Source organism: Aedes albopictus, chromosome 2 (genome assembly GCF_035046485.1).
Source record: "Aedes albopictus strain Foshan chromosome 2, AalbF5, whole genome shotgun sequence".
NCBI lineage: Eukaryota > Metazoa > Arthropoda > Insecta > Diptera > Culicidae > Aedes > Aedes albopictus.
This window is the reverse complement of record NC_085137.1, coordinates 454,176,492-454,201,935: the sequence shown is the minus strand read 5'-3', so window position 1 is coordinate 454,201,935 and position 25,444 is coordinate 454,176,492. Positions and strand designations below refer to the sequence as shown.

Sequence of the window (25,444 nt, the reverse complement as noted above, 5' to 3'; positions counted from 1 at the left end):
AGTGAGAGTATCGGAACAGGTATGAGAAGATAAAAATAGATAGAAAAATGAAAAACATACTTTTTATCTTTTTTGACATGATGCATTAAGTATACATTCCATACGATTTGATTGCATTAGCTATATGGTACAAGCATTTTATATGCTTTAGCAATTACCACAGTAAAGCAAGCTTTAAATCAACAATAGTAGCGCCACTTTCGACTTTAAACCAACTTTAATGGTGCCTATATGACAAAACAACTTTATATCGCATGTCATATAATACACTATAAAGCGAAATTAATGCTCTATAGCCAGCGTCATAATTACTTGGGGAGTTCACTTGAAGGATTTTCTCGTGATTCCTTTCGGAAAGAACTTCTCTAGGAGTTTTTCTTCTTCTTGGCGTAACGTTCCGGCTTGTTTTTCAGAGTGTTCTACGAGCACTTTCACAGTTGTTAACTGAGATGTTCCTCTACTAATGACCATTTTGCATGTGTATATCGTGTGGCATACACTAAATACTCTATGGCCAAGAAGTCAAGAATTTTTTTTTTAAATGGCCAGACCCGTCACCCTCAGCATACCCACGCTTTTACAGCTGTGACTACAGGGGTACCAAGTTTTCCGGGAGTTCATCCCTGGATTTCTACCAGCGATTTTACAGCAGATATTCCTAGGACTTCTACTAGAGTTCCTCTATGGATTGTTCTTACGTTTCCACAAATTTTCTGCAAGAAGTTTCTCCCTGGGACCTTATCTAAATTTCTACCGCAGACTGGCTCGAGGATTCTGGGTGTTCCTTTTTGGATTTATTTAACAGTTGCTAGAAGTTTTTCTTTGAATATGTTCTGGAAAACCTACGAGAATCATTTCAAAAAATTTACAGACGATAAGTAAAACCTTACGAGAAACTCCCGAAAAAACCATTGAAGAAAACTAGTAAAAAATCCTCAGAAAAACTGAGGCATCTTGGATTTTTTTTTTGAGTAATCTCGGGACGAAATACTAGAAAAAATCCAGGAGGAAATTTGAAGATCTCTAAGCCAGAAAACTATCTAAAAGAGCTTCTGCAAAAGTATCACAAAAATCTTGGATGAACTGTTGAAAAGCCATCACGGGAAATCACTAATCCAACGAGAAGAAATTGTAGAAGGTACGGAAATCCCAGTGACGACCCTCAGAAATCCGAAAAAGAACACCTCAAAAATATTGGCATGAGTTCTAGGTGCAGAAGAACATCTGTATAAAATCTTGAACTCTTGAAAAAAATACAAGAAAAAAAACCTTTGACAAATTTAAGGAAGCACTCCGAGAGAAATCGCAGGAAACATCTGTGTAAAAGTGCAGAATAAATCAATTGAGGAATTTCAGTGGAAATTTAAGAAACGAGAATCTACAAGGAAGAATCTTGGATAGACCTTCGTGAGAAATTGTCCGAAGAGTTTTGGATAGATTTTGATGCCAATTTCTAAACAATTCTCTGAATGAATTCTCCGGATTGCCAAAAAAAAAACTGCTACTGGCATTTTTTTGGTAGCGTTCAGTACAGCGTCACGCAGTGATAAGTAAAAAATATGTTGTTATTAGAAGCCAAGAATTTCGGATAAGGAACTACCACAACCTAGTTTGGCATTTTACGAGATTTTATTATAAAATAAGAAGAACAAGTGGTACTTTTTAAATGGTTTTCTTACTTTTTTTCTGTTTACTTCCTACGACCTAGTAATTCTCTCAAATACCTTTTTTCATCAGATTCTGTTTTTAGCTCCTTTCTTTTCCCTCGACCAGTTTGTGTCTGCTTCCTGTTTTACCTGGACCGGGTTTTGTTGACTGACTTTTTGGATTCTCGTTTTCTACTGTTTATTTTGCTTTTGTTTCTTTTCGCTACAATTGGTACGTGAGAGAGGAATCTCAAGTGGAGTGACGCGTGGGTTCTGTTCCTGTGTTTAAACTCAGTGACGACGCTTTCACGCGGTGTGTCTACGATGTTTTTTTTTTCAATTGCCAGATGGGATAAAAAGAGGAAATCGGAAAAAAGTGCGATCCTAATCGGTCAGGGATCTGAGCTAGCTAGGGGCTTCCTACACGGGTTTGAGTTTCGGGGGTGTTTTCACTGTTCTCTATCCACACTGTTCTGCTTTGTTGCGCGCGCATAAGCTTCATCTTTCTTCCTTGCGGTTCTATAACACTATGATTAGAGAGTAATAATTATAATGTACTTTTTTCTTGTAATATCCTTATCAATAGTAATAATAATTTGGCGAAAGTGGGAAGTTTTTAGACTTCTCGGTTTGTTTTTTTTGTAGATTTTTAAATTTTTAAAATTACTTCTCTAGAACTAGGTTTCTATTTGTGATTCTTGTTCATTTATCTTCTTTTGAATTACTTTCCTTCGTCTAAGCGCTAAGATTATTTGTATTTTTGTGACAATATATTTGAGCTTACGTTTAGCGTTTCTGGGATCTGGGTCAATGGAAGGATGTCGGCCTTTTAGATCGGTACGTCCCTAACCTCTTCACCATTGAATCGCGGAAACTTCCGTTAAATTCTATTCTACGATTTGGAGAGCGTGTTGGTTTGTGATGCTTTTGGAATCGCAATTTCATTGATGCACTATCCGAGGAGTTCCTATAGAGCTGCGGCGGAGTGGTTTCCTAAATATATATACTTAATAACTCTGTTTGCATTTCAACTGGAAGAGTATCGTTTTAAAGCTTCTTCACTGTCCCGTTTGTTTTGTTATGTTGTTTTCTTGCAATACGGTGATGCCGAAAATGGAATAATTCGACTTTCGGATCCTTTGACTTGAATACTAAACAGCTTTGTTGGAGAGAACGATGGAAAACATGAGTCTGAGTTTTTTGTGTCTGATGTTTCTCGTTTTAATTGCGATTACGAGCCGTTCTCCAATGGTGATTTTTTTAGTCTAATTTGATAGAAACAAAGTATACAATTAGCTATGTACAGACGAAATCGCAACACATGAGTTCTACACGTTCGTTTCCAAGCTTTACGTGTTTTCATCAAACGGGTAAGCTTCAGCGATTTTTTTTGCAGTCTCAGATGAAACGAATATGGCCGAAATTGTTACCAATCGGCTCACTGGTGAAGATAAAGAGAAAGCATGATGTAATATGACGGTCCATCAAAACTCGATGGAGTAAGACCTTTATGGTTCTACTCGTGTTTAAAAAGTTTAATTCAGAAAGCAATAGTGAGTAAGCTCGATCAGTTCAATAAAAATGGCTCCTTGCTGATGCTGCAGCACTTTATTTGCGTGCACTATAGAGAGGACCTAATCATCGGAATCGGAGAATACGATTATCACTAGAATATATCTTCGTTATGTATGATTGGAAGTTTCTACTTCTACAGGAGAATAAAAAAAAACAGAAAAATATAACCAACCTAAAAACAAAACTCGAACTATCTGAATCGTCTTAAATCAAATATGGCCTGCGTGTTCTTAGAGAGACGCTTCTGGTTTGAAAACAATTAAATTCCCCTACATCTCTAGACGTTTAAACAAAGTGACGACAACGACGACGGTGTGTTTGTGTGAGTGTGTGTTTGTTTCGTATTTTGCGCGGTTGCATTTCCTATTGTTTGTCCTGCGACATCGTAATATTTCTATAAACCTAGGGTCTATCGATAACTAACTAGCACTAACTTGTCTAATGTTTTGGTTTTCTCTTGCCGTCTTTGAGCTGTTGGTGTGTGTTTTTTCTTTGTCAAAAGTCGATTTATATGTTCTGGAGGATATGGAGTAGAAAAAAGGGAGCTTCCAAAGCTTTCCATGCTTCAGAACACTGTTGTTATGATATACGAACGGTGTTATTTGCATCTCCATATAAACCCGTCATTTTCATTGTTACTGGGCTTCGTATGTCTAGTCATATGTGCGTACAAAAAGGTTCAATTAGAACAATTTACTAGTCTAGTACTGATGATCTCAAGAGGAGGACTTCTTCTATGAGAAATCAGTTGAAATACTGTTCAATCCAGAGCAACTCTGCGCAATCCTTGGACTATGGCAAGACAGATATAGCGAAAGTCACGCTCACCATTCCTCTGGCATTATTGCTCAATTTTCCGCATTACAGAGACGTTTCTGAATGGATTCTAACAAAGAGTGATATTCAGCATTGCTCAGAGTTGATCCGAGTTGCACAGTGTCTTGCCCCTAGATTTCCGTAAACAAAAACTGGACAAAAACCTTCAGAAACAATGAAAACTTGTACTTTTTAGAGACGTTTCTGAATAAATGTTTATAAAAAGATTTGCTACAAATTTATCAGAGTTGCTCCTGTTTACACAGTGTCTAGCCCCTGACCTGCAATCAGAAGGTGTTTCTGAAGGGCGCATTGTTGACAGTTTGTTTTTGTTTTCGCTAAGAAAATCCGGAAGTGACGATCGAACACGTGGAGAAGTTTTGCAGTGCTTCTAAGTAGAATTTAGAGTAGAACATCCACATTGAAGCTTACGTTGAAGAGCAGTTTTCATCTGGCAAAATATCTAATCAAATTGTTTCCTTCTTTCAGGTGTAAACTGCGATGGATTTTCTGAAACGCATCCGAAGAAATCCGCTTACAAAAGTCAGTCCTCTAGGATACAGAATGCAGAACTTAACTGGCGATTGTTTTCACTGGAACCAGTTAAGTGTAATGTTGACGTTGACACAATCTGTCAAGTGGTTATCGAGATGGCATCAAAACAAGACATGATCCAGCAAAAAATGTGTGTGCTGTTGTGGAAAATTCAACTGTGTCTCATGGATGGATCGGAAAACATCTTCCAAAGTTTGCATCATTCGACGGCGTTCCTGGCGGTAAATTTGTTCAAGGAAACCAAGAAAGTGGTAGTCAGGCAATTTCAGTAACCTAACGACAGTTGATCCGATAAAGGCAAGGAAGGTGTTAAATTTATTCAAGCGTCGCCCGAATCTCTCGTTCCGTGATATGGCCAAGAAGGCTAATGTTTCTACCTGCAAACGTGTCGAACTTCATGTTTACAAGGTAAGGAAGGCATGCAAGGCACAAATCTCCCAATAGTAGGAAAACGTGCCACCTAAGCCGACTTTTTGAAGAAAGGCACCTAACCGGAACGACAAACCAGAAATCTGTACCCGGGAGTGGTTGACGCAAATGAGGTTAGTCATGCCGGACAACAAAGAAAGGAGAACATGGAGAAAGTTGTTAAGTTCTTGGTTTGGCGTAGCAGAACAGGTCAACCCATTGTCGGTATAAGGCATTTTGGACCATCATGAGGGCCAAACTCCGCAAAACACTTAAGGTATTCGAGAAGAAGTTGGCTTTGAAGAAAAATTGCCCATGGCTAGTGTAATCAAACATCTCAAAAGCAAGAAGTCTGTAAACTGCACAGATTTCTGTCAAGCAATCTGTCTTACAAAGAAGATGTAACCTTCTATTTTCTCAATCACAACCATCCACTACCAAATAAAGCAGTACTAGAGCTGAAAACTCCTCCCCCCCTCCCCATCCAGTTTGCACGTAATTCGACAATCGACACTACCAACTACAGCGCTCCTCATTTTTGACAGCGTAACACATAACCTAAAACTATTCAATGTATAATGAACGTTACCATTAAAACGAAAAACTAAATCTTACAAACATAGAATGCCCTGATTGAGTTTGTTTGCTTCTTCCCTTCGTCCTACTTCGGCGTCTGCTGTTTTGTCTGAGTTACGTGTCCGCATCAGTTGCATTTGTGTGGGTGATGATTAAACATGTGTGCGAGCGCACCAGTGCCTACCTAACCTTAGAACTCTGATGTACTTCGATAATGACTGTAGTATAACTCATCTCCAAACTTATCCCTCCATAAGAGTAAACGATTAACATAAAAATATACGGTTTTTCCTTTGTGCGCAATTCGAGATTTGAACCGATATGACAACGCGCCGCCACGGACGTACTAGAATAAAAGAGATTAAACCTAGGTATAGTATAATATGAGTAGATTTCCGTTCCATTTTAACTGAGAAGTTTTTGCGCGGCTGCGTGCGGTCGTAGAACCTAATCTCTCGGAGCAGCTCACTCGGTGCAGTACTAGAAGAGCTATAGAGGTTGCTGAGTATTTGTGGCCCCTCTCTATGACTATCGAGACTGGTGATGGTGTTGACTGACTGGGCTGAGACGTTTCGTACAATTCGTACACACATACACCCGCCCTATTTTACCGTCTATATTGTAAATTTTGGAAATTGTACAACACCAAAATTCGTAAAGCTGCCAAAACAACGGAAAACAGATTCCTGTACGGACGTGTTTGTCTGCCTGCGCGTTTGTGTTTATGTTTGCTATAGCGTGAGCACATTGACTACCTACTAGCGAGTCCTTGGAGGGAAAAATCAGACTCGATTTTTATTTTCTGTGGGAATTATTAACATGTTTTGTAACTTTGTATGTTTGCTTTTGCTTCCCTTTGCTTGCGTCTATATTGATTCTGGTTAGTCGATAACTTTGGCTCCTTTTTGTTATTACGTGTTTTTGTAGCATTAGCTTTCGCTTCCATTTCGCGATCGCGATTTGTATTTCGTGTCGTAGTAGAATAATTTTAATATAAAATCATTCTGCAGAGTGTGTTTTTCGTGTGTTTGTGTGTTTCCTCTAAAACTAGAATCAAGGACAACGACGTGGACTGAGAACTTCAACTTCAATCTAGTACTGTAACACAGTTGCGATTGACACTGAGCAGTACTAGAATCAGAGCAATACTAACTTCACAAATCTTTTCATTTATTTCACATTATGACATTCAGAGATAATACATTATATATATGCGATTTTGAGCATTACCCTCGAGGAATTTCTACGGAAGAAATTTCCGAGGCACAAAAAAGAATTCTACAAACTTTATAAATTTTACCAAAAAACACTGACATCTCACTAAATTCTCGGTATGATGGTAACTGAAAAAAAATAACCTAATCGTAATAAAAAAACAATTTTGGAAGATTCTAAGGATGACTTTGTAACTTTTTCCGTTAGCTGTTTCTACAGGAACTACTTGTGTACCGCCAATACCGGTTTTCATTCTGGAAGGAACCGCTTGCAAACGGAATCGGGAAAACTTTCTGTGAGTATTCTGGGCTAGGTTGCCACCCTGTCTCCTAACTAGAGGAGTTTCGGTGAACCGAAAACCCCCTTCAAAACTATAAATCCTACCGTCTACGGCCACCACATTAGAAGAGAGATTGACCTCTTGTTGTCACGTTTTTGCTTCCGTCACAATCGAATATCATTGTTTGTTTCAGTGTGTCATGGTTGTCACAATCATCCTTGACGTACGTGCGTGCGTCGATTTCGCTCCGTGTCCTATCGGTGAGTGCGTTTACGAGAGAACAATGCGTATATCTACAACGGCAGATATGACGAACATTACTTAGATATAGGGAGAGAGCATGCGTAATTTCCACTGCAATGGCGGCGTTGTTGTAGGCCTCGATGCTACCATTCTAGCATCGGACTCGTTAATTCTTCTTTTCTTTCCTCTTAATCATCATCATCATTCATGGTTTTGTGCTACAACTTTGGTATCGATCCTGGATTAGTGGTTTCTTATGTTGTTTGTTGATTAATTTCCATTCGTTTCCTCCTCACTGGGAATCGTTTCCGACGCTTTCACCGCTCGTCTGCCTGCCCTATTGTTTGTTTCGCGAGTCGAAAGAAAAATGTAAACAAACGGACACGCGTGTGCAGAAAAAAGGGGTTGTTGTTGTATACGTGTCATACAAAATATGGCGGATGAACGGAACAAGCTTTGTCTGCTTAAATCTAATATGGCGCGAAACGGTTGTACGTTCCTCGATACATGGTTGCCTAAAAAAGATGAACAAATGTCAGTAAGTGAGAAGTACTAGAATGAAATCGTTAATCTTACTCCGTAACCGGGAACTGGTCCAATTCCGTGACCAAGGTACGGATCGGCGTATTCTCGTCCGTATCTGAAACAATTCAACACATTCAATCAGGATTTTTCTTACTGTGATCTAGTACTACACGATCGGTCGGAACTTACCCCGCAACGGTGGCGTAGCCTGCTACGGTCGGTTGTGCTGCCGCTGCAGCTCCGTAGGCGGCCCTAGCTGCCACGGCCGTGTAGGTCGCTGCATTGTATGCTTGCTGGGCTTGCGAGAGGGGTGTCTTGAGCAGAGGGGCTGCGGCCTGAAAATGAAAACAATGGGTTGGAAATGTTGAACGTTTTTTTTTTTGTGGTTTTAAATCTGGTTTCATTAGAAGAGTTGGATTCAGCATTCTTTAAGGTACTTGATTTCTGAGATTCCCCCCAGCAATTATTTCTTCCTGTGATGTGATTCCTCCAGCAATTCTTCCTACAGTTGTTCCAGAAATTTCTTCCAGCATTCCTCCAAAGTTTCTTCTGGGAATCCTTAGAGAACCCCTTTGAAATTTTTCGATGAATTTATTGATGATTCCTTCAGAAGCTCCCTCTGAGAATCTTGCATGAGTTGTTAGATTCCTAGAAAGGTTTTATCTGAGGCTAGCGGCCAGACAGATACAGTGACAGTAACTCTGTTATCGAAGTGTTGTTCGGCTGAAGACGGTATCCGTGTCTTTTACCCTCTAACCTACCGTCTATCCTACCATCTATCCTAACCCAAATCCTAACCTAGCACTCTACTCGCTACTCCACTCTCTATTCTACACTCTAGCATGACCTACTACTCTAATCCTTCATCCTACCCTCTTCCCTACCATCTACTCTAACGCTCTACTTTACTCTCTACCCTACCAGAGCAGAGGAAAAAATACTCAATAAAAGCATATTTTGATATGGAGATCAAAATGTGATATTGGTTTATTTGACATAAGAGTTAAAAGTACTGAACTGCCCCCATTCGCATAACAGTCCCATTTGCAAAAAGTAGGAATTGAGAAAACGGCATTTGAAGTTTGAAAACTTGTTTCCATATAAAACTTCGAAAAATCGCCAAAATTTGAAAAATATTTTGATCATCTCGAAACTTTCACAAATTGCTTTGCACATGAATATGTAACTGTAAAAAATATTACAACCACTACAAAGATGTTCAGTTTTGTGTTGCGTAACACAAAAATCCATGATGGGACTGTTATGCGGGTACTTTTGATATGGGACGCTCATAACTTGGTATTTTTTTCACATATTGACATAAAAAATCGTAATTTTTATTGTTGTTTTTGGAACTACATAAAAAATGATGACTATTCATAACGTTAACTCAAAAGTGATGAAAAGTCAAATGGGACTGTTATGCGAGTGGGGGCAGTGAAAATAATAGCTAAAATTTACTCCTCGACCAACATCAGCATATCATATTTAGCTCTTTTGAGAACTAACCAATAGTAGCGAGCTATTTGGTTGATCTTCAAATATCAAATTTTGCTATTAGTCAGAAGTTAAAAGAACATTTTTTTGCTATTTTTTGATAATCTGGGGGGTAGGGCATTTAAGCATTTAATCAGCCGTAGGGTATTGGTTCCCTTATTAAGCATGTGGCTCCCATTTTCATCCCACGAAAAACAAAGGATTGAAGCGCTGTGTGTTTTGTTTCTTATTTTTGTATTTTTTGTTAGAAGTGAGCACCCATGAAAACAAAAAGAACGGAGTCAATCGGTGCCGTAATCGCTTGTTTTCGAATAAGATGAAAATGGGAGCATGAGATTACTGATGGCACACATACCCTATATTGGGCCAAAACCTGCACTTAAGTAGCACTAATGGCACATATAGGGCAAATTAACATTTAATGACCTGCTGTTAAGGCGCATATAGTGCCGAATTAATGCCATTTTAACTGCTTTTTGGTTACCTGGGTCCTTTTGAAATCCCTTCAAACAAACCTCCAAGAATTCCTTCAAAGGTTTTTTTAAAAATCCTTTTCTAACATTTCTTAAGTTATACTAGCAAGAATTCTTCCAAGAATTATTCAAGAAGTTCTTTCAAGATTTGTTTAGAAAATATTCCAAGTATTCATTTAGGTAAATTCATCAAAAATAAAAATATCGTCAGGAGCTCCTTGGAAAAATACCTAAGGCAATCCTTGGAGTACTTTCTTAAGTTTTTTTTTCTGAAGTGCATCAAGGAATCGGACTTCGCAAGAGAAGGACTTTATTTTTTCATCCTTGCAGAAGTATATCAAAGAAAGCTCATAGAAATATTTAATTATATCGCTTGCAGAAATTGTGAAAGAAGTCTCTATTATTATTATGTATGTATTAAAGAATCTTTGCAAGGAATTGCTCAAAGAGCCAATGGAGAATTTTGTTTAGAATGTTTGGAGGAATTTCCTAAGAAATTTTTAAATGAACATGAAAAATCTTCGGGGGTATTCCTAAAGGAATTGTTTGTCTGATTTCTAAAATAACCGTCTAAGAATTTCCGGAACTAATTCCGAAGGAATTTGTAAAGAATTGCCGGAGGAATCGCGTGAGAAATTTCCCAAGGAAATTGTTTTAGGAATTTGTTAAGGAATTCCAGGGAATGTTAATGGAGTAATCCGTAGGAGATTAATAGTCGCAGAAATGCGTTAAAGAATACTTGGAAAAATACTTGATGGAATCGTTGGAAGATTTTTTTAAGAAGTTCTGTGAAGACAATCTGTGAGAAACCTTGCTAAATATTGCTGAAAGAATGATTAGATGAAGCAATGGAAAAAAATACTGCAGAAATAATTTAGTTTGTGAGGGATTCTCTGAAAGAAACTTGTTAAATTTCTTAGGGGAACTGCAGTAGGAATTTTCGCACGAAATCCTACATATGTGAAGTTCTAAACTAACCCTTAGAGGAATTTCTGAAGGCATTCTTGGAAGAGATCCTGTCACATTCGTCCGAGAACCATTCGCCCGAATGACAAACGCCAGGATTCTATTCGCCCGAAAGATCTTAAAAATAATTGAGTGTAGCAAATTAATCCTTGAATGTATTCCAGAAGAATGTACATTATAAGTCTCTGAATGAATGTATGGAGAAATTCTATCTTTCTATCTACTTTCTCTCTCACTCTCTCTCTCTCCTACATATACATCTCATGTATATTCGTATGTTCGTAGCGATCGCTAGAACCAGAAACGGATTGAAAAAAGCCGTTTCCCTTTCTACCAACTTTCATCACAGCACAGTGTCAATCTATCATATAACGCCTACAAGTTATGCAACCAAGCGGACTGTGCCGCTTCAAAGTAATCTTCGCCTGGCATCCTTGCACCAATGCATGATCCATGTGCCAAAAATATACATTTCCCACCAACACACCAACATCCGCTTGATCTTGTGCAGGCGCAGAGGATTCAAAGGCCTGATGTGGGCAAGCGATTGCAATCATCACTTCCCTTCCCTTCCCCATTGATTTGCAACCTGACGCAGCAGGCGCCATTGTCGCCTAAAAATACAAGACCACCAACGCTCACACACTGAAGATGCCTGTTAGTCCCAAGCAGCTATCTCATTGGTTCCTTGTGTGAGTGTAGCTGATCTGGAGATACTGGAGTAGCAACTGCAGACGGTCAATCAAGCTCAAGCTCAAGAATGTATGGAGAAATTCATGAATTACAGGAGGATTCTTCATGAAATTCCTACAGCAAATCTTGAATATAAAAAAGAATCCTAAGAGAAACATTAAAACTCGTCCCTGAAGGTATTCCTTGAGATATTCCTAATTGGATGCATCCGTGAAGCAGAATCCTTAGGAATAGTTTGGATGGAATTTTTGGGAGATTTTTTTTAAGGGAACCGTAAATAAATCCTAGAAGTCCTCGTGGGAACAACATGGAGAAATCCTTGCTTAGAATTTTTTAACAGGCGCTGTCCATAAACTACGTAGACTCATTTTTGGTCATCCCAGACCGACCCTCCCCCACCGTAGACTTTCGTCCATACATATTTGTTTAAATTTGTATGGACCATAGATTTTGGCTAGACCCCTCCTCCCCCTCTTCGAGTCTACGCAGTTTATGGACAGGCCCACATTTATTTTCGAAGGAGTTCTGTACACTTCTTTGAAAACAACTAAAAAAAATGAGGAATTCCTGATGGAATCCTTGCTATTATTCCTTGAACAACCTTGGTAAAATTTCTAAAGCAATCCTTGGTAAATTTCCCCGGTAGAAGTCCTTAGGAAACCATTGGAAGACTAAAGGAATACTTGAAAAAATGCTTCATGAAATTCTTGTAAGTATTGCTGAAAAGAATCCTGGGAAGGAATTCTGAAACAATATTGAGAAAGCAATATATTTTTTGGAAGTATTACTAAATGAATCATTAGAAAAATTGCAGAAGAAAACCTTGGAGGGATTCTGGGCGAAATTCCATAGGAATTAAAATGGAATCCTAAACGAAATTCCCAAGGAACTTCTTGGAAGAAGTTGCAAGACCTTCGAAGAATTCCTTATGAAATCCTTTAATCAAAAATTAATCTTTTAGAATCTTTTCAATTAAATCTTGGTGGAACTTTTCAAGATCATTATAAATCCTTGAAAGAATCCATGATTCTTCCTTCTAAAATTCTTTTCAAGATCTTTCGAGGAGCTTCTTCTGAGATTCCTCATTGTGAAAATCCGCCCCTCTGTACTTCCTCCAGGAGTTCATTCTGAGATTTTTCCTTTTGAGGTTTCTCCTTCTGAGAGTCCTCCAGTAGATGTTTCGGGCATTGCTCCAGAAGTTTATTAAAGGATTCCTTCAGCAACTTTTTTATGGGTTCCTGCCGGATTTTCTTTTTAGATTAATCAGGAGTTGCTTCTGGGATCCCAACAGATGTTCCTTCAGCTGTTACTTGATTTTCTTCTGGGATTGCTCAAGGAAATCTTTCCGAATTTTTTTTACCAGGAATTCATCCAAAATTTATCCGGGGTTTCTTCTGGGATTTCTGTAGGAGTTCTTTCTAAGATTTAGCCAGGAAACCATTTGTGCAAAAATTCTTTCCAGGGTTGCTTCACAAATTTCTCCCAAGATTTTTTCTAGGATTCCTTACGAAATTCCATCCGAAATACTTTCAGGGACTACTCCTTTTGAGGATTATTCTTTCCAAAATACGCCCTGGAGCGCTTCCTGGCAGTCCAGTTCTGGCAGTTCCCTGAGTCCTTTCTTAAGAAGTTGCTTCTGATATTTCTAGGTTTTTTTTTGTGAATTCCTCCCTTTGTGATTCCTCCAGGTGTTCATTCTGGGATTCCTCTTTTCAAAGATTTCTCCTTCTGAGATCCTTTCAGAAGCTCTTTCTGGGATTTCTCCAGAAGTTTCTTCTAGGATTCCTTAAGAATTTTTTTCGCGGATTTCATTTGGGATTTCTCCTGGATTTCCTTTTAGATTACCCATTTTTATTTATTTGGGATTCCTTCAAATGTTCCTTTATGTGTTCTCCCAGGGTTTCCTCTAGGAATTAATCTAAAATTCATCAGGGAGGTTCTTTTGAGATTTCTTTAAGAGTTCCTTCCTAGATTTCTCCAGGAAATTCTTCCGGGTATTAGACCTAGGGGCAAGACACTGAGCAATCCTGAGTAACACGTTTTGTTCGAATCCATTCAGACACGTCTCTACGAAGCGGGAAACAGGCAAGATTGCTCGAATTTTCACTGGTATCAGGCAACAATTCTGGAAAACCAGAGTGGTCCAGAGCTATCCAGAGGAATTCTAAGCAACACTTCGCGATAACAGAGTTACTCTCGCTGTATCTGTCTTGCCCCCAGGATTAGACAAAAAGTTCTTTCCAGGACAGAAATTACTTTCAAGATTCCTTCAGAAATTTCGTTCGGGATTCCTTTAGGCATTCCATCCGAGGTACCTCTTGGAGTTATTTCTGGGTCTGGAATTGAAGGAATCTCAAAATAAAACTGCTACAGGAATCCCTAAAAAAATCTTGGGGAAGTTCAGATGGGTGAGTCTCGGAAGGAATTTTCGGAACTCCTGTAGAAAATGCGGCAGAAATATGTTAAGGAATTCAATTAGAAGTTGCTGAAAAAATCTTTGATGGATTTGTTGGAAGAGGACATTTCTGAAGGAATCCTGATTGAAGCTCTGGAGAATCTCAAAAGCAGTCTCTGAAGAATCTAGAAGGAACTCCTAGAGGAATACTGGAATGAATTTTGGACTTGGGACAAGACACTGTGAAACCCGGAGCAACTCTGAGGAATGCTGAGTACCTCTTTATTGTTTGAAACCCTTCACAAACGTCTCTAAAACGCGGAAGATCAGGAGCAACTCTGAGGTGCGCTGAGTAAGTCTTTTGGTCGAAATCCATTCAGAAACGTCTTCAACAAGCGGGAAATGAGGCAGGACTGCATGACTACTGGAATCAGGTCACACTACGGAAAAACAGGAGTGACCTAGAGCAATCTAGTGGAATGCTGAGCAACACCCAGATAAAAGACTTACTCTCGCTCGTCTCGCCCTTAGATTCTGATGGACCCTGAAAAGAACTCTTGGAGGGATCTCAGATCTAGGGGCAAGACACCGTGAAATCCGGAGCAACTCTGAGCAATCCTGAGAAACTCTTTTTGTTCGAATCCATTCAGAAACGTCTATACGAAGCGGGAAATCGGGCAAGACTGCTCGAGTTTTCACTGGTATCAGGTAATCGGAGCGAGAATCGAACCCGCACCCCATGGCATGATACGGTTATATGCTTGGTGATACGAATCGCTCGTCCACGAGGATCCACGGTTATGGCAGACGGTAGGGTTTACGGCAGGGTAGAGGGTTATGATGAAGGTTAGGCTAGAGGGTAGTGTGGAGGGTTAGGGTACAGAGTAGAGTAGAGGGTAGGGTAGACAATAGGGTAGACGTTAGGATAGAGAGTAGGCTGAAGGGTAGGGTAGACGGTAGAGTAGATGGTTAGGATGAAAGGTAGGGTAGAGGGCTAGGATAGACAGTAGGATAGAGAGCAGGGTAGAGGGTCATGATAGATGATAGGGTAGAGGGTAGAGTAGACGTTAGGGAAGGGAGTAGAGTAGAGTGTTAGGATAAACGGTAAGGAAGAGGGTAGGATGAAGAGTAGGATACAGGGTAGGATGGGTAGGATGAAAGATTAGAGTAGAGTGTAAGGTAGAGGGTTAGCGTAGAGGGTAGATAGACGCAAGGATAGAGAGTAGGGTAGGGTAACTGGTAGAGTGTTAGAGTAAAGAGTAGAATTGAAAGTAGGGTAGAGGGTAGGATGAAGAAATTGAATGAGATGAAATTAGATTTCCCTAGCAGGAGAAAATAGCTGAAGAATAACAAATTCGGGTATTCTTTAAATAGGAACCCCTGCATAAGAGGTGGAATACCTAAAATAATAACCCGAGCAGGAGAAAACAGCTGTAGAATACCAAACTCAGGTATGCAAAATCCAATACCTACAACCTGAATATGGCATTGAAGAGCCTTGCATAAGAGGTAAAATACCTAACATAATAACTTAAGTGTTTCTAAAGAATATCTGGTGCACAACACAACACCAGATCTTGCAAAACCTCAAAAAAAAGTCGGTGATTTATTTTATACAAATAACGATTTTTCAATTATTCAATAATACCTCAAGCAGTCAATCCTCAATACCAAACCAATAACTTCACAATAGCAGAATAAGCAATTTTCAATACCACAATCACCAATTTATACCTTGTTTTGGTATGATACCTAACTTTAGTATGTTGCAGTTGTGTCAGTTTTTTGTTCCTGCTCGAGTACAATCTCCCAGCATTCCTCCAGATGGTCCCTCCGGAATTTCTGTGGGGATCCTTTCATGTATTCTAGTCTGAACTTAGAGATTCCTGTTTGAATTTTTAAATGATTTCTTCCGGGACTTCGTAAATGATCACTTTGAAGATTCCTACTGTGGATTCTTCAGAGATTTTTTCCTAAACGGAATATGAAAGAATATAGATTTCTACAGAGATTTCTCCAGGCAATCTTGTATGATTTTTTTTTAGGTATTCGTGCCGGAATTCCTAATGGGCTTCCTTAAAAAAATCGAGTGTTTCAGGAATTTCTGCAACAATTCCCTCTGTGATTCTTTAAGGAATTCCTGGTAAGCTTTCAGCCGAGCTTCTTGACGTGAATCCTCTAAGGATTCATTCATGCTTTAGAAAATCCCGGAAGGATTCCTAAAGGTATTCTCGCCAGCATTTCGTTAGGGATTCCTGCTGCAATCCCAGATTCATGGATTTCTTTTGGTATTTTTTCAAAGATTTCTGTTAAGATATGCTCAGGCTGGAAGAATCTTGGTGGAAATCTTTTAGATACACGTGACAGGATTCCTGCTCGTTTTCCTTCAAAGAATATTCGCTGGATTTTTTTTCCAGAGATTCCTTTCGGGATTCTTTCCGGGATTTCTTCAGTAATTGCTACTGGGATTTCTCTTCCGTGACTCTTTCAGGGATTCCGGCAGAGCTTCCAGTCTGGGCTCCTCTCAAAATTCTTCCAGATATTCCTTCCAGAATTCCTGTAGGGAATCCTCCCGGAATTTCTTCATGGATTTCTGGCATCAGAAAATCTATTGTATGGAAAATTTTAAATTTTATATGAAGCGTAACACTATTGTAGATTCCCTCGTACAATAGCATTACGTAGGTTATGAATAATCTTTGAGTGATTTCAACAGAGGAAGAAGGAGTATTAGAATAGAAATGCAATTGTCTGGGAATATGTGTTGGTTTCGTGTACATGAAAGTGTAGCTAATCCGCCTAGACTGGAGTAATTTACGGGTGGTCGGCCAATGGAGTTCAAGCTTACGCTCTGGTTTTGTCCTGATCATACTTAAACATGCCACATCGGACCACCCAAGCAGTAAAGAAAGATATGACTCGGGCAAGTTCTCCTTCTCCTGCACGGTGGTCCAACAGTGGTTAGTTTCTCTGAGGCAGTCAGTGAGTAGAGGTCACATATCGATGGCACTGACTTAATTAGCCGGATGAACCATTATTGTGTGATAATAAATATCATGAATTTATTGGGTGCGCATTAATTCGATTGTTCCGATATCGATTGGATGGCTAGCCAGTAAAAGTGGGGAAAAATCATAGTAATTTGCTTTTTTTTTGGTCGGTTACGCAATAATGACGAGCTTCGGAGACGCCGACCGATATCATCGTAGTTACTCAGTAGTGTCACGTTTGCAATAAATTTCATCGTTCTGACAGGCCACTCGGATATAAAATTAATTTCCTCTGTTTGGTTATGTGAACGCAGTTTTTTCTGCTGTTTTACTGCTTCTGATTAGGAACGCTGTATGACAACTGAAATTTATTCCATCCGTGATTCGCTTGTCGATTTTATGCTTCATTAACGAAAACATTGAATCGTATTAAACAGATTACGTTTTGTGCAAGTTTCGCGATGATTTTTTCTACGTTAAGTTGAACCAGAAAAAAAACTTTCTTGGGAATCTCGATTAAAACGTTCGATTTGCACACACCTTCGCTCCCAGCTGTCATCACGGGCGAGACCCTTTAGTGCAGTGGTGTTCAAATTTCCCACCTGATAAAAGTTTGATTCAGTTCTGAAATTTTATAAAAAAGTATTTTTTCACTGTGCAGTATGTGTAGTGCACATGTTGCAGAGCAGATGTAACGCCGATGTCCCTGGAAAGAACTACTTATCTCTAGTCGTGCATTGGGGTCATTACCACTCAGACAAGCAGCACGTACGCTGAGTATGTACCACGGAAGCGTGGTGGTGAGCGTCAACTAATACACGAAGAAGGTTAAATGCTTTGAAATAATACAGATAGACGATTTTTTTTCAGTAATTGGAGTTATTTGGCGTAAGTTGAAAACCACTGCTTCAGAGAGCTCGAAAGCTGGATATTTCACCCTTATTCGCGCGGGGTTTATGATTAATTCATGACATTCAAATTCAGTGCAGGTGCAGGGGAAGAAGAGATAAAGACAGCCAATCCATTTTTTTCCTAAACAGAAAGGTGCACCATAGTACTTTGGAGTGGTGCGGGGGTTCCATTGTGGGAGAAAGGTACAATCGACCTCCCTCGGCCCTCGATCACAGTTATACATGGCGGTCACGTGCTGGAATCGTTCCATTCAATTATGGCGATCCATTAGGGTAAAGGTTGTTCCTTCCTTGAAGCGCTCGACGAACGAAGGCGGTGTGCAAAGTGAAGAATGGAGACGCATGGTGCAATGTTTCCTCCAGGACAGGAGGTTAACCGCTGCGGCGTCCCTCGGTCGATGTTAATGAAAATTGATGTCTGAATGCGCAGTTCAACTCATTTTGTTGAAAAATTGGATCAGTGAAGGCATTGACCAAAGTGAGGAAAGTAGATTTAAGTTGAAAGAAAAGGGGCTTGAATGATGCAATCTGTACCTTTTTGCCTAGGCTAAAAGTGTTTCTCGAAACCTTCATAAAACTAAGAAATCTCGTCAGATTTTCAGATTTCCAAAGTGATTTTGAAGAGTAGATACTCGACAAAAAGTACCACACTGGATTCTTAAGATCTCAGTACAGCTACAAAGAAACCAATGCTCAAACATCTTGTTTAACTCGATCGAATTTTCATTAGTGTCAAACAGAGGTTATTTCTTGAGTTCTTTCCTTGAGAGTTTCTTTGGTCCGCATCGCACAGCGTCTTTTCTTTAGAGAAGATCCAAAAGGGTAACATGGAAGAAAATATCTTTTGAAAGATTTCTAGAAAAATGTATCGATCTACTCAAGCAAGTCGTGAATTAGTTTTTTCATAACATCTTAAACAATTCTTGGTTAAAAAAAAATAACAAAAACCAAAGTATTCCTTTTTTTAATTTTTTGCAAATTTGATGAAAAAACAAACAATTTCGGACAAATTTTCGGCATCAGAGAGAGAAAACTGCTACTTACATTCAGGATGGCCGGTTGGGCGGGTACCTCCGTCACCGGTTTGGCAGCCTGCAAAGAGAGCGAACAACAGAAAGAACCACATGACAAAAGGACACGTGTATAACTCATTTAAAAATTAATTCGATATGGAGATTAACGGCCAAAAAAGAAAATTGGTCAAAAATCGAACAACAGCACCCCCATCCCAACATCACTCGAAGGAAAACAAAAGGACAGGGTAAACGGAGAGGACGCCGGACCGAAAGGATAAAACGTGGATTAACTGATGTTTTCTGACTCGCCTCGAGGTGGGCTGCATCGGCCGGCCAACCACCGAGAAACAAAATTAAATTTATCGATTTTAAATTTGTAGCACTTTTGCCCTGTGGGAGCAGCCGCACCGCTTCCATTGTCATATTGGCGGTGGTTTCCCGAGACGAATCGGAATCAGTAATTCAGGAAAATTACCAAATTTTAAAAGAATTATGTTTTGAAAAAAACAGATTCTGATACTGAATACCTTGGTTTGATATCAGTTTGATATTTCATACAATAAACGAATTAAACAATTTCACATGATACTTGATATAATAAGCTCTACTTCGCTTTGAACGGAAAATTACAACAAATACAGAACGAAATATCAAAATTTGGTATTCAAATATCAAAAAATTCAATATGGTAAGTTTACCTTTTTTATTCTTTCAATACTGAAAAAAAATTTAAGAAACGAGTTTTTGAAGAAATAGCTGTTGTTAACTCAACCAACACATGATCAGCCCCAGTTATTGTGTCCCATGATAAGAATATCAAAATCAGTTCTCCCTATTTTCGACCCGGGTCATCAGGAACACTTCACACCCACGTGATAACGAACAATCACTGACTGTGACTGGGAGGAGGACACCGTCGTGATAATAACCACGAAATATTATTTTTTAAATAACGGCACTCTTTGGCCAGTGGTGATAAAAATCATAAAGACCCAATCAGATAAATGGCGGTCGAACAGAAACAGGGCCGAACAAGGGGATGAGGTGGACTGGACACTCTTGGACAGTGCATGAATAATGAATTATCGAGAGAGTTGCTGCTGCTGCAACAAACGTCGTTATCGAAAAATGTTGCCGTTGTTGTTGTTGGCGGTAACTGTTATTATCGCGATTTATAAAGGCCATTTTCGGCGATCTGTTGTGTTCTGCTCTTTGTGTTTTTTTTTTCATTTGTGTGATGGGATGCGGTTATTGATTGGGAAAATTGATGCAGGAAAACAGCTGGTTATGTGTAGGTTTGTCTCGTGCAATTAACTTATTACTGATAGGCTTAAAGCTCGATCAAAATAACGAAGAAAAATTGAAATTCGACATTCAATCATGTTTCATCTGGAGAAATTCGATATTGTATCAATACAAAGATGAACAACGAATAAAAACGGTTTTACTCAAGTGACCCAATAGTCTTATTGGTTGCTATGACAGATTTGAATGAAACTGTAGGTACCAGTTCGAATCCCATTCAAGGCATTTTTTTTCTATTATTCTAGAATGCTTAAGAAAAACATCGTTCTCACTAGGTGGATAAATCCATATGTTTTCTGCTCTGTGTCTGGCCGCCATCGCCTGAAAATTCTCGGAAGCAGTAAACATTAATTATTTATGAAAAAATAACGAGTTCTTTGAATGTACACCATTTCGATTACATACGAAGTTCAGTTGAATTGGTTTGTTTCGAAAACAAATTCAACGACCCTCTGACTATCTTTTTATTAGATTCTCTGATTTTTTAATTTTTTGTTCTGCTGATTTTCTAATTCCCTGAGTGAGTGACTGATTCTCAGTTTCTTTGATTTTTGATTCCCTGATTCTCTGACACTCTCTGATTATCTGAATCTCCTGATTTCTCCTGATTGAATCTCCTGATTCTCATAATGCTTATGATTCTCCAGATTCTCTGGATTCTCCTGACTTTCCTGATTCTCCTGATTCTCCTTATCCTCCAGATTCTCTAGATTCACTAGATTCTCCAGATTCTCCAGATTCTCCATACTCTCCCGATTCTCCAGATTCTCCTAATTGTCTCGATTCTCTAGATTTATTACATTCTCCAGATTCTCCAGACTCTCCAGATTCTCCACTTCCTCCAGATTCTCCAGATTCTCCAGATTCTCCAGATTCTCCAGATTCTCCAGACTCTCCAGATTCTCCAGACTCCCCAGATTCTCCACATTCTCCAGATTCTTTAGATTCTCCACATTCTTCAAATTCTCCAGATTCTCCCGATTCTCCAGATTCTACAGATTCTCCAGACTCTTCAGATTCTCCCGATTCTCCAGATTCTACAGATTCTCCAGATTCTTCAGATTCTTCAGATTCTTCAGATTCTTCAGATTCTTCAGATTCTCAAGATTCTCCAGAATCTCCAGATTTTCCAGATTTTCCAGATTTTCCAGATTTCCCAGATTCTCCAGATTTTCCAGATTCTCCAGATTCTCCAGATTCTCCAGATTCTCCAGATTCTCCAGATTCTCCGGATTCTCCAGATTCTCCAGATTCTCCAGATTCTCCAGATTCTCCAGATTCTCCAGATTCTCCAGATTCTCCAGATTCTCCAGATTCTCCAGATTCTCCAGATTCTCCAGATTCTCCAGATTCTCCAGATTCTCCAGATTCTCCAGATTCTCCAGATTCTCCAGATTCTCCAGATTCTCCAGATTCTCCAGATTCTCCAGATTCTCCAGATTCTCCAGATTCTCCAGATTCTCCAGATTCTCCAGATTCTCCAGATTCTCCAGATTCTCCAGATTCTCCAGATTCTCCAGATTCTCCAGATTCTCCAGATTCTCCAGATTCTCCAGATTCTCCAGATTCTCCAGATTCTCCAGATTCTCCAGATTCTCCAGATTCTCCAGATTCTCCAGATTCTCCAGATTCTCCAGATTCTCCAGATTCTCCAGATTCTCCAGATCCTCCAGATTCTCCAGATTCTAAAGATTCTCCAGATTCTCCAGATTCTCGAGATTCTCCAGATTCTCCAGATTCTGCAGATCCTCCAGATTCTCCAGATTCTCCAGATTCTCCAGATTCTCCAGATCCTCCAGATTCTCCAGATCCTCCAGATTCTCCAGATTCTCCAGATTCTCGAGATTCTCCAGATTCTCCAGATTCTCCAGATCCTCCAGATTCTCCAGATTCTCCAGATTCTCCAGATTCTCCAGATTCTCCAGATTCTCCAGATTTTCCAGATTCTCCAGATTTTCCAGATTCTCCAGATTTTCCAGATTCTCCAGATTCTCCAGATTCTCTGAATTCTCTGAATGCTCTGAATTCTCTGAATGCTCTGAATTCTCTGAATGCTCTGAATTCTCTGAATGCTCTGAATTCTCTGAATGCTCTGAATTCTCTGAATGCTCTGAATTCTCTGAATGCTCTGAATTCTCTGAATGCTCTGAATTCTCTGAATGCTCTGAATTCTCTGAATGCTCTGAATTCTCTGAATGCTCTGAATTCTCTGAATGCTCTGAATTCTCTGAATGCTCTGAATTCTCTGAATGCTCTGAATTCTCTGAATGCTCTGAATTCTCTGAATGCTCTGAATTCTCTGAATGCTCTGAATTCTCTGAATGCTCTGAATTCTCTGAATGCTCTGAATTCTCTGAATGCTCTGAATTCTCTGAATGCTCTGAATTCTCTGAATGCTCTGAATTCTCTGAATGCTCTGAATTCTCTGAATGCTCTGAATTCTCTGAATGCTCTGAATTCTCTGAATGCTCTGAATTCTCTGAATGCTCTGAATTCTCTGAATGCTCTGAATTCTCTGAATGCTCTGAATTCTCTGAATGCTCTGAATTCTCTGAATGCTCTGAATTCTCTGAATGCTCTGAATTCCCTGAATGCTCTGAATTCTCTGAATGCTCTGAATTCTCTGAATGCTCTGAATTCTCTGAATGCTCTGAATTCCCTGAATGCTCTGAATTCTCTGAATTCTCTGAATTCTCTGAATTCTCTGAATGCTCTGAATTCTCTGAATGCTCTGAATTCTCTGAATGCTCTGAATTCTCTGAATGCTCTGAATTCTCTGAATGCTCTGAATTCTCTGAATGCTCTGAATTCTCTGAATGCTCTGAATTCTCTGAATGCTCTGAATTCTCTGAATGCTCTGAATTCTCTGAATGCTCTGAATTCTCTGAATGCTCTGAATTCTCTGAATGCTCTGAATTCTCTGAATGCTCTGAATTCTCTGAATGCTCTGAATTCTCTGAATGCTCTGAATTCTCTGAATGCTCTGAATTCTCTGAATGCTCTGAATTCTCTGAATGCTCTGAATTCTCTGAATGCTCTGAATTCTCTGAATGCTCTGAATTCTCTGAATGCTCTGAATTCTCTGAATGCTCTGAATTCTCTGAATGCTCTGAATTCTCTGAATGCTCTGAATTCTCTGAATGCTCTGAATTCTCTGAATGCTCTGAATTCTCTGAATGCTCTGAATTCTCTGAATGCTCTGAATTCTCTGAATTCTCTGAATTCTCTGAATTCTCTGAATTCTCTGAATTCTCTGAATTCTCTGAATTCTCTGAATTCTCTGAATTCTCTGAATTCTCTGAATTCTCTGAATTCTCTGAATTCTCTGAATTCTCTGAATTCTCTGAATTCTCTGAATTCTCTGAATTCTCTGAATTCTCTGAATTCTCTGAATTCTCTGAATTCTCTGAATTCTCTGAATTCTCTGAATTCTCTGAATTCTCTGAATTCTCTGAATTCTCTGAATTCTCTGAATTCTCTGAATTCTCTGAATTCTCTGAATTCTCTGAATTCTCTGAATTCTCTGAATTCTCTGAATTCTCTGAATTCTCTGAATTCTCTGAATTCTCTGAATTCTCTGAATTCTCTGAATTCTCTGAATTCTCTGAATTCTCTGAATTCTCTGAATTCTCTGAATTCTCTGAATTCTCTGAATTCTCTGAATTCTCTGAATTCTCTGAATTCTCTGAATTCTCTGAATTCTCTGAATTCTCTGAATTCTCTGAATTCTCTGAATTCTCTGAATTCTCTGAATTCTCTGAATTCTCTGAATTCTCTGAATTCTCTGAATTCTCTGAATTCTCTGAATTCTCTGAATTCTCTGAATTCTCTGAATTCTCTGAATTCTCTGAATTCTCTGAATTCTCTGAATTCTCTGAATTCTCTGAATTCTCTGAATTCTCTGAATTCTCTGAATTCTCTGAATTCTCTGAATTCTCTGGTTCTCATTAGTTAAGGCTCAAGCGTCAACACGCTTAACGGAGCCGAGTCATAATTATGATAATAGTAATGATAATGATACATAGTTGTGACAATAGTGATAACATCGTTGGTATCAGGGCTTCTTCATCTATTTTTGCAACTGATTCACTGCTTTATTTTCAGATACAAAGAATGCCAACTAAAGCAAAAAAACCTAGCAACAGTTCGGCGGAATTAGTAATTGAAAATCACTCCTCTGTGTGTCGCAACAAAGCTACCATAAGTCCTGCAGCCCTCAAGCGCTTCTACCCGACAGATTTTTTTTGCCAAATTCACCGTACACCTAAACACATTCCCACGTGAATTTTTCATACAAATTCCACTATTTTTCTCTTGTTCTCCACTTCCACATTGCACGGCGTACGTGGTACGGGTTGGTAGTTGTTGTTCTGCATCACTGACCGCAGCATCACTAATAATGCGCCTACAACTGCATGAAATACGAATGAATCAGAACATAACATTGCACCTAACTGCTGCTACTAGGTACTGGTTTGGCGCCAGGATTTTAGAGGTGCGAAAAATCCTATTGCGGCGGCAGTGGTGGCGGTCAAATTGGACACCCACCCCGCCTCGTTTGCCGGTTTTTTGGCCAGCCTCTGGTTTTTTTTTTTTTTTCTGTGGCGTATGATAAATATTGAATTGCCAGCCGTATGAACAAATCATGGCATGGAAATTTGATTTATTTGTTTAACGGTTCAATTCAATTGAATGGAGTTTGCCTTAATTTGAATTCTAATTGATTGCATATTATTTTATGGGCGTGTATAGGCAAATGGAAGAATCAAACTTTTTTTCTTCTCTCACCGAAATACGAAGGGTTGAAGAGAAGTTGCTTCCTGTTATATTGTATACAGACGTTTCTCGAAGACTTCTAGACTGAATTTGCAATTGAGGTTAAGTATTGTTCCGGATAAGCTAATACTTGAAAGGAGTTTCTTTGAAGTGAAGATGTTAATGTCATATGCAAACTCTTCAAGTTGTTATAAAGTGCAGGTCTGTTGATCTGCAAGATATACCTTTGTAACTAAATATCTAAGCCAATCCATGCCAGTTTCAATCGCAATGCATTGTCTCACAGAAGAAACCCTTATTGTCAATAATGATGTAAGGACACCACTTCAAATGTGTTGACATCTGTTGCACTCCCGGCAATCATCTTCCCATCAACGAACGTCCTGACACAGTTGCTGACATTTTTACGACCTTCTGCACCCGTCCGTTCGTAACTCACCATTAGTGTCAATTTCCGTCATCATCACACGACAGTCAGTCAGCCAAGTCAGGAGGCCAAAAGGTGTGCATATCAATTTACCCCCCACTCCACGTATAGGAAAACTACTTTTCCCCCTTGATGTCGCGTCCTGTCAAGCCGCAT

At 39.3% G+C, this 25,444-nt stretch overlaps 2 protein-coding genes across 4 annotated transcripts in view; both read right to left on the bottom strand.

The window, feature by feature from the left end:
- LOC109419707 (RNA binding protein fox-1 homolog 1) overlaps positions 1 to 25,444 on the bottom strand; it is an 823,173-nt gene that overhangs the window by 619,619 nt on the left and 178,110 nt on the right. The gene's annotated exons all lie outside the window — the stretch shown is intronic.
- LOC109398542 (RNA binding protein fox-1 homolog 2) lies at positions 1,611 to 18,931 on the bottom strand. Its single transcript, XM_062853902.1, has 4 exons — positions 18,809 to 18,931; positions 8,029 to 8,174; positions 7,891 to 7,954; positions 1,611 to 7,829 (listed from the first exon to the last, which is right to left on the bottom strand). Exons 1-4 carry the CDS (start codon positions 18,914 to 18,916, stop codon positions 7,785 to 7,787), a joined length of 363 nt encoding a protein of 120 aa, XP_062709886.1. The 5' UTR covers positions 18,917 to 18,931; the 3' UTR covers positions 1,611 to 7,784.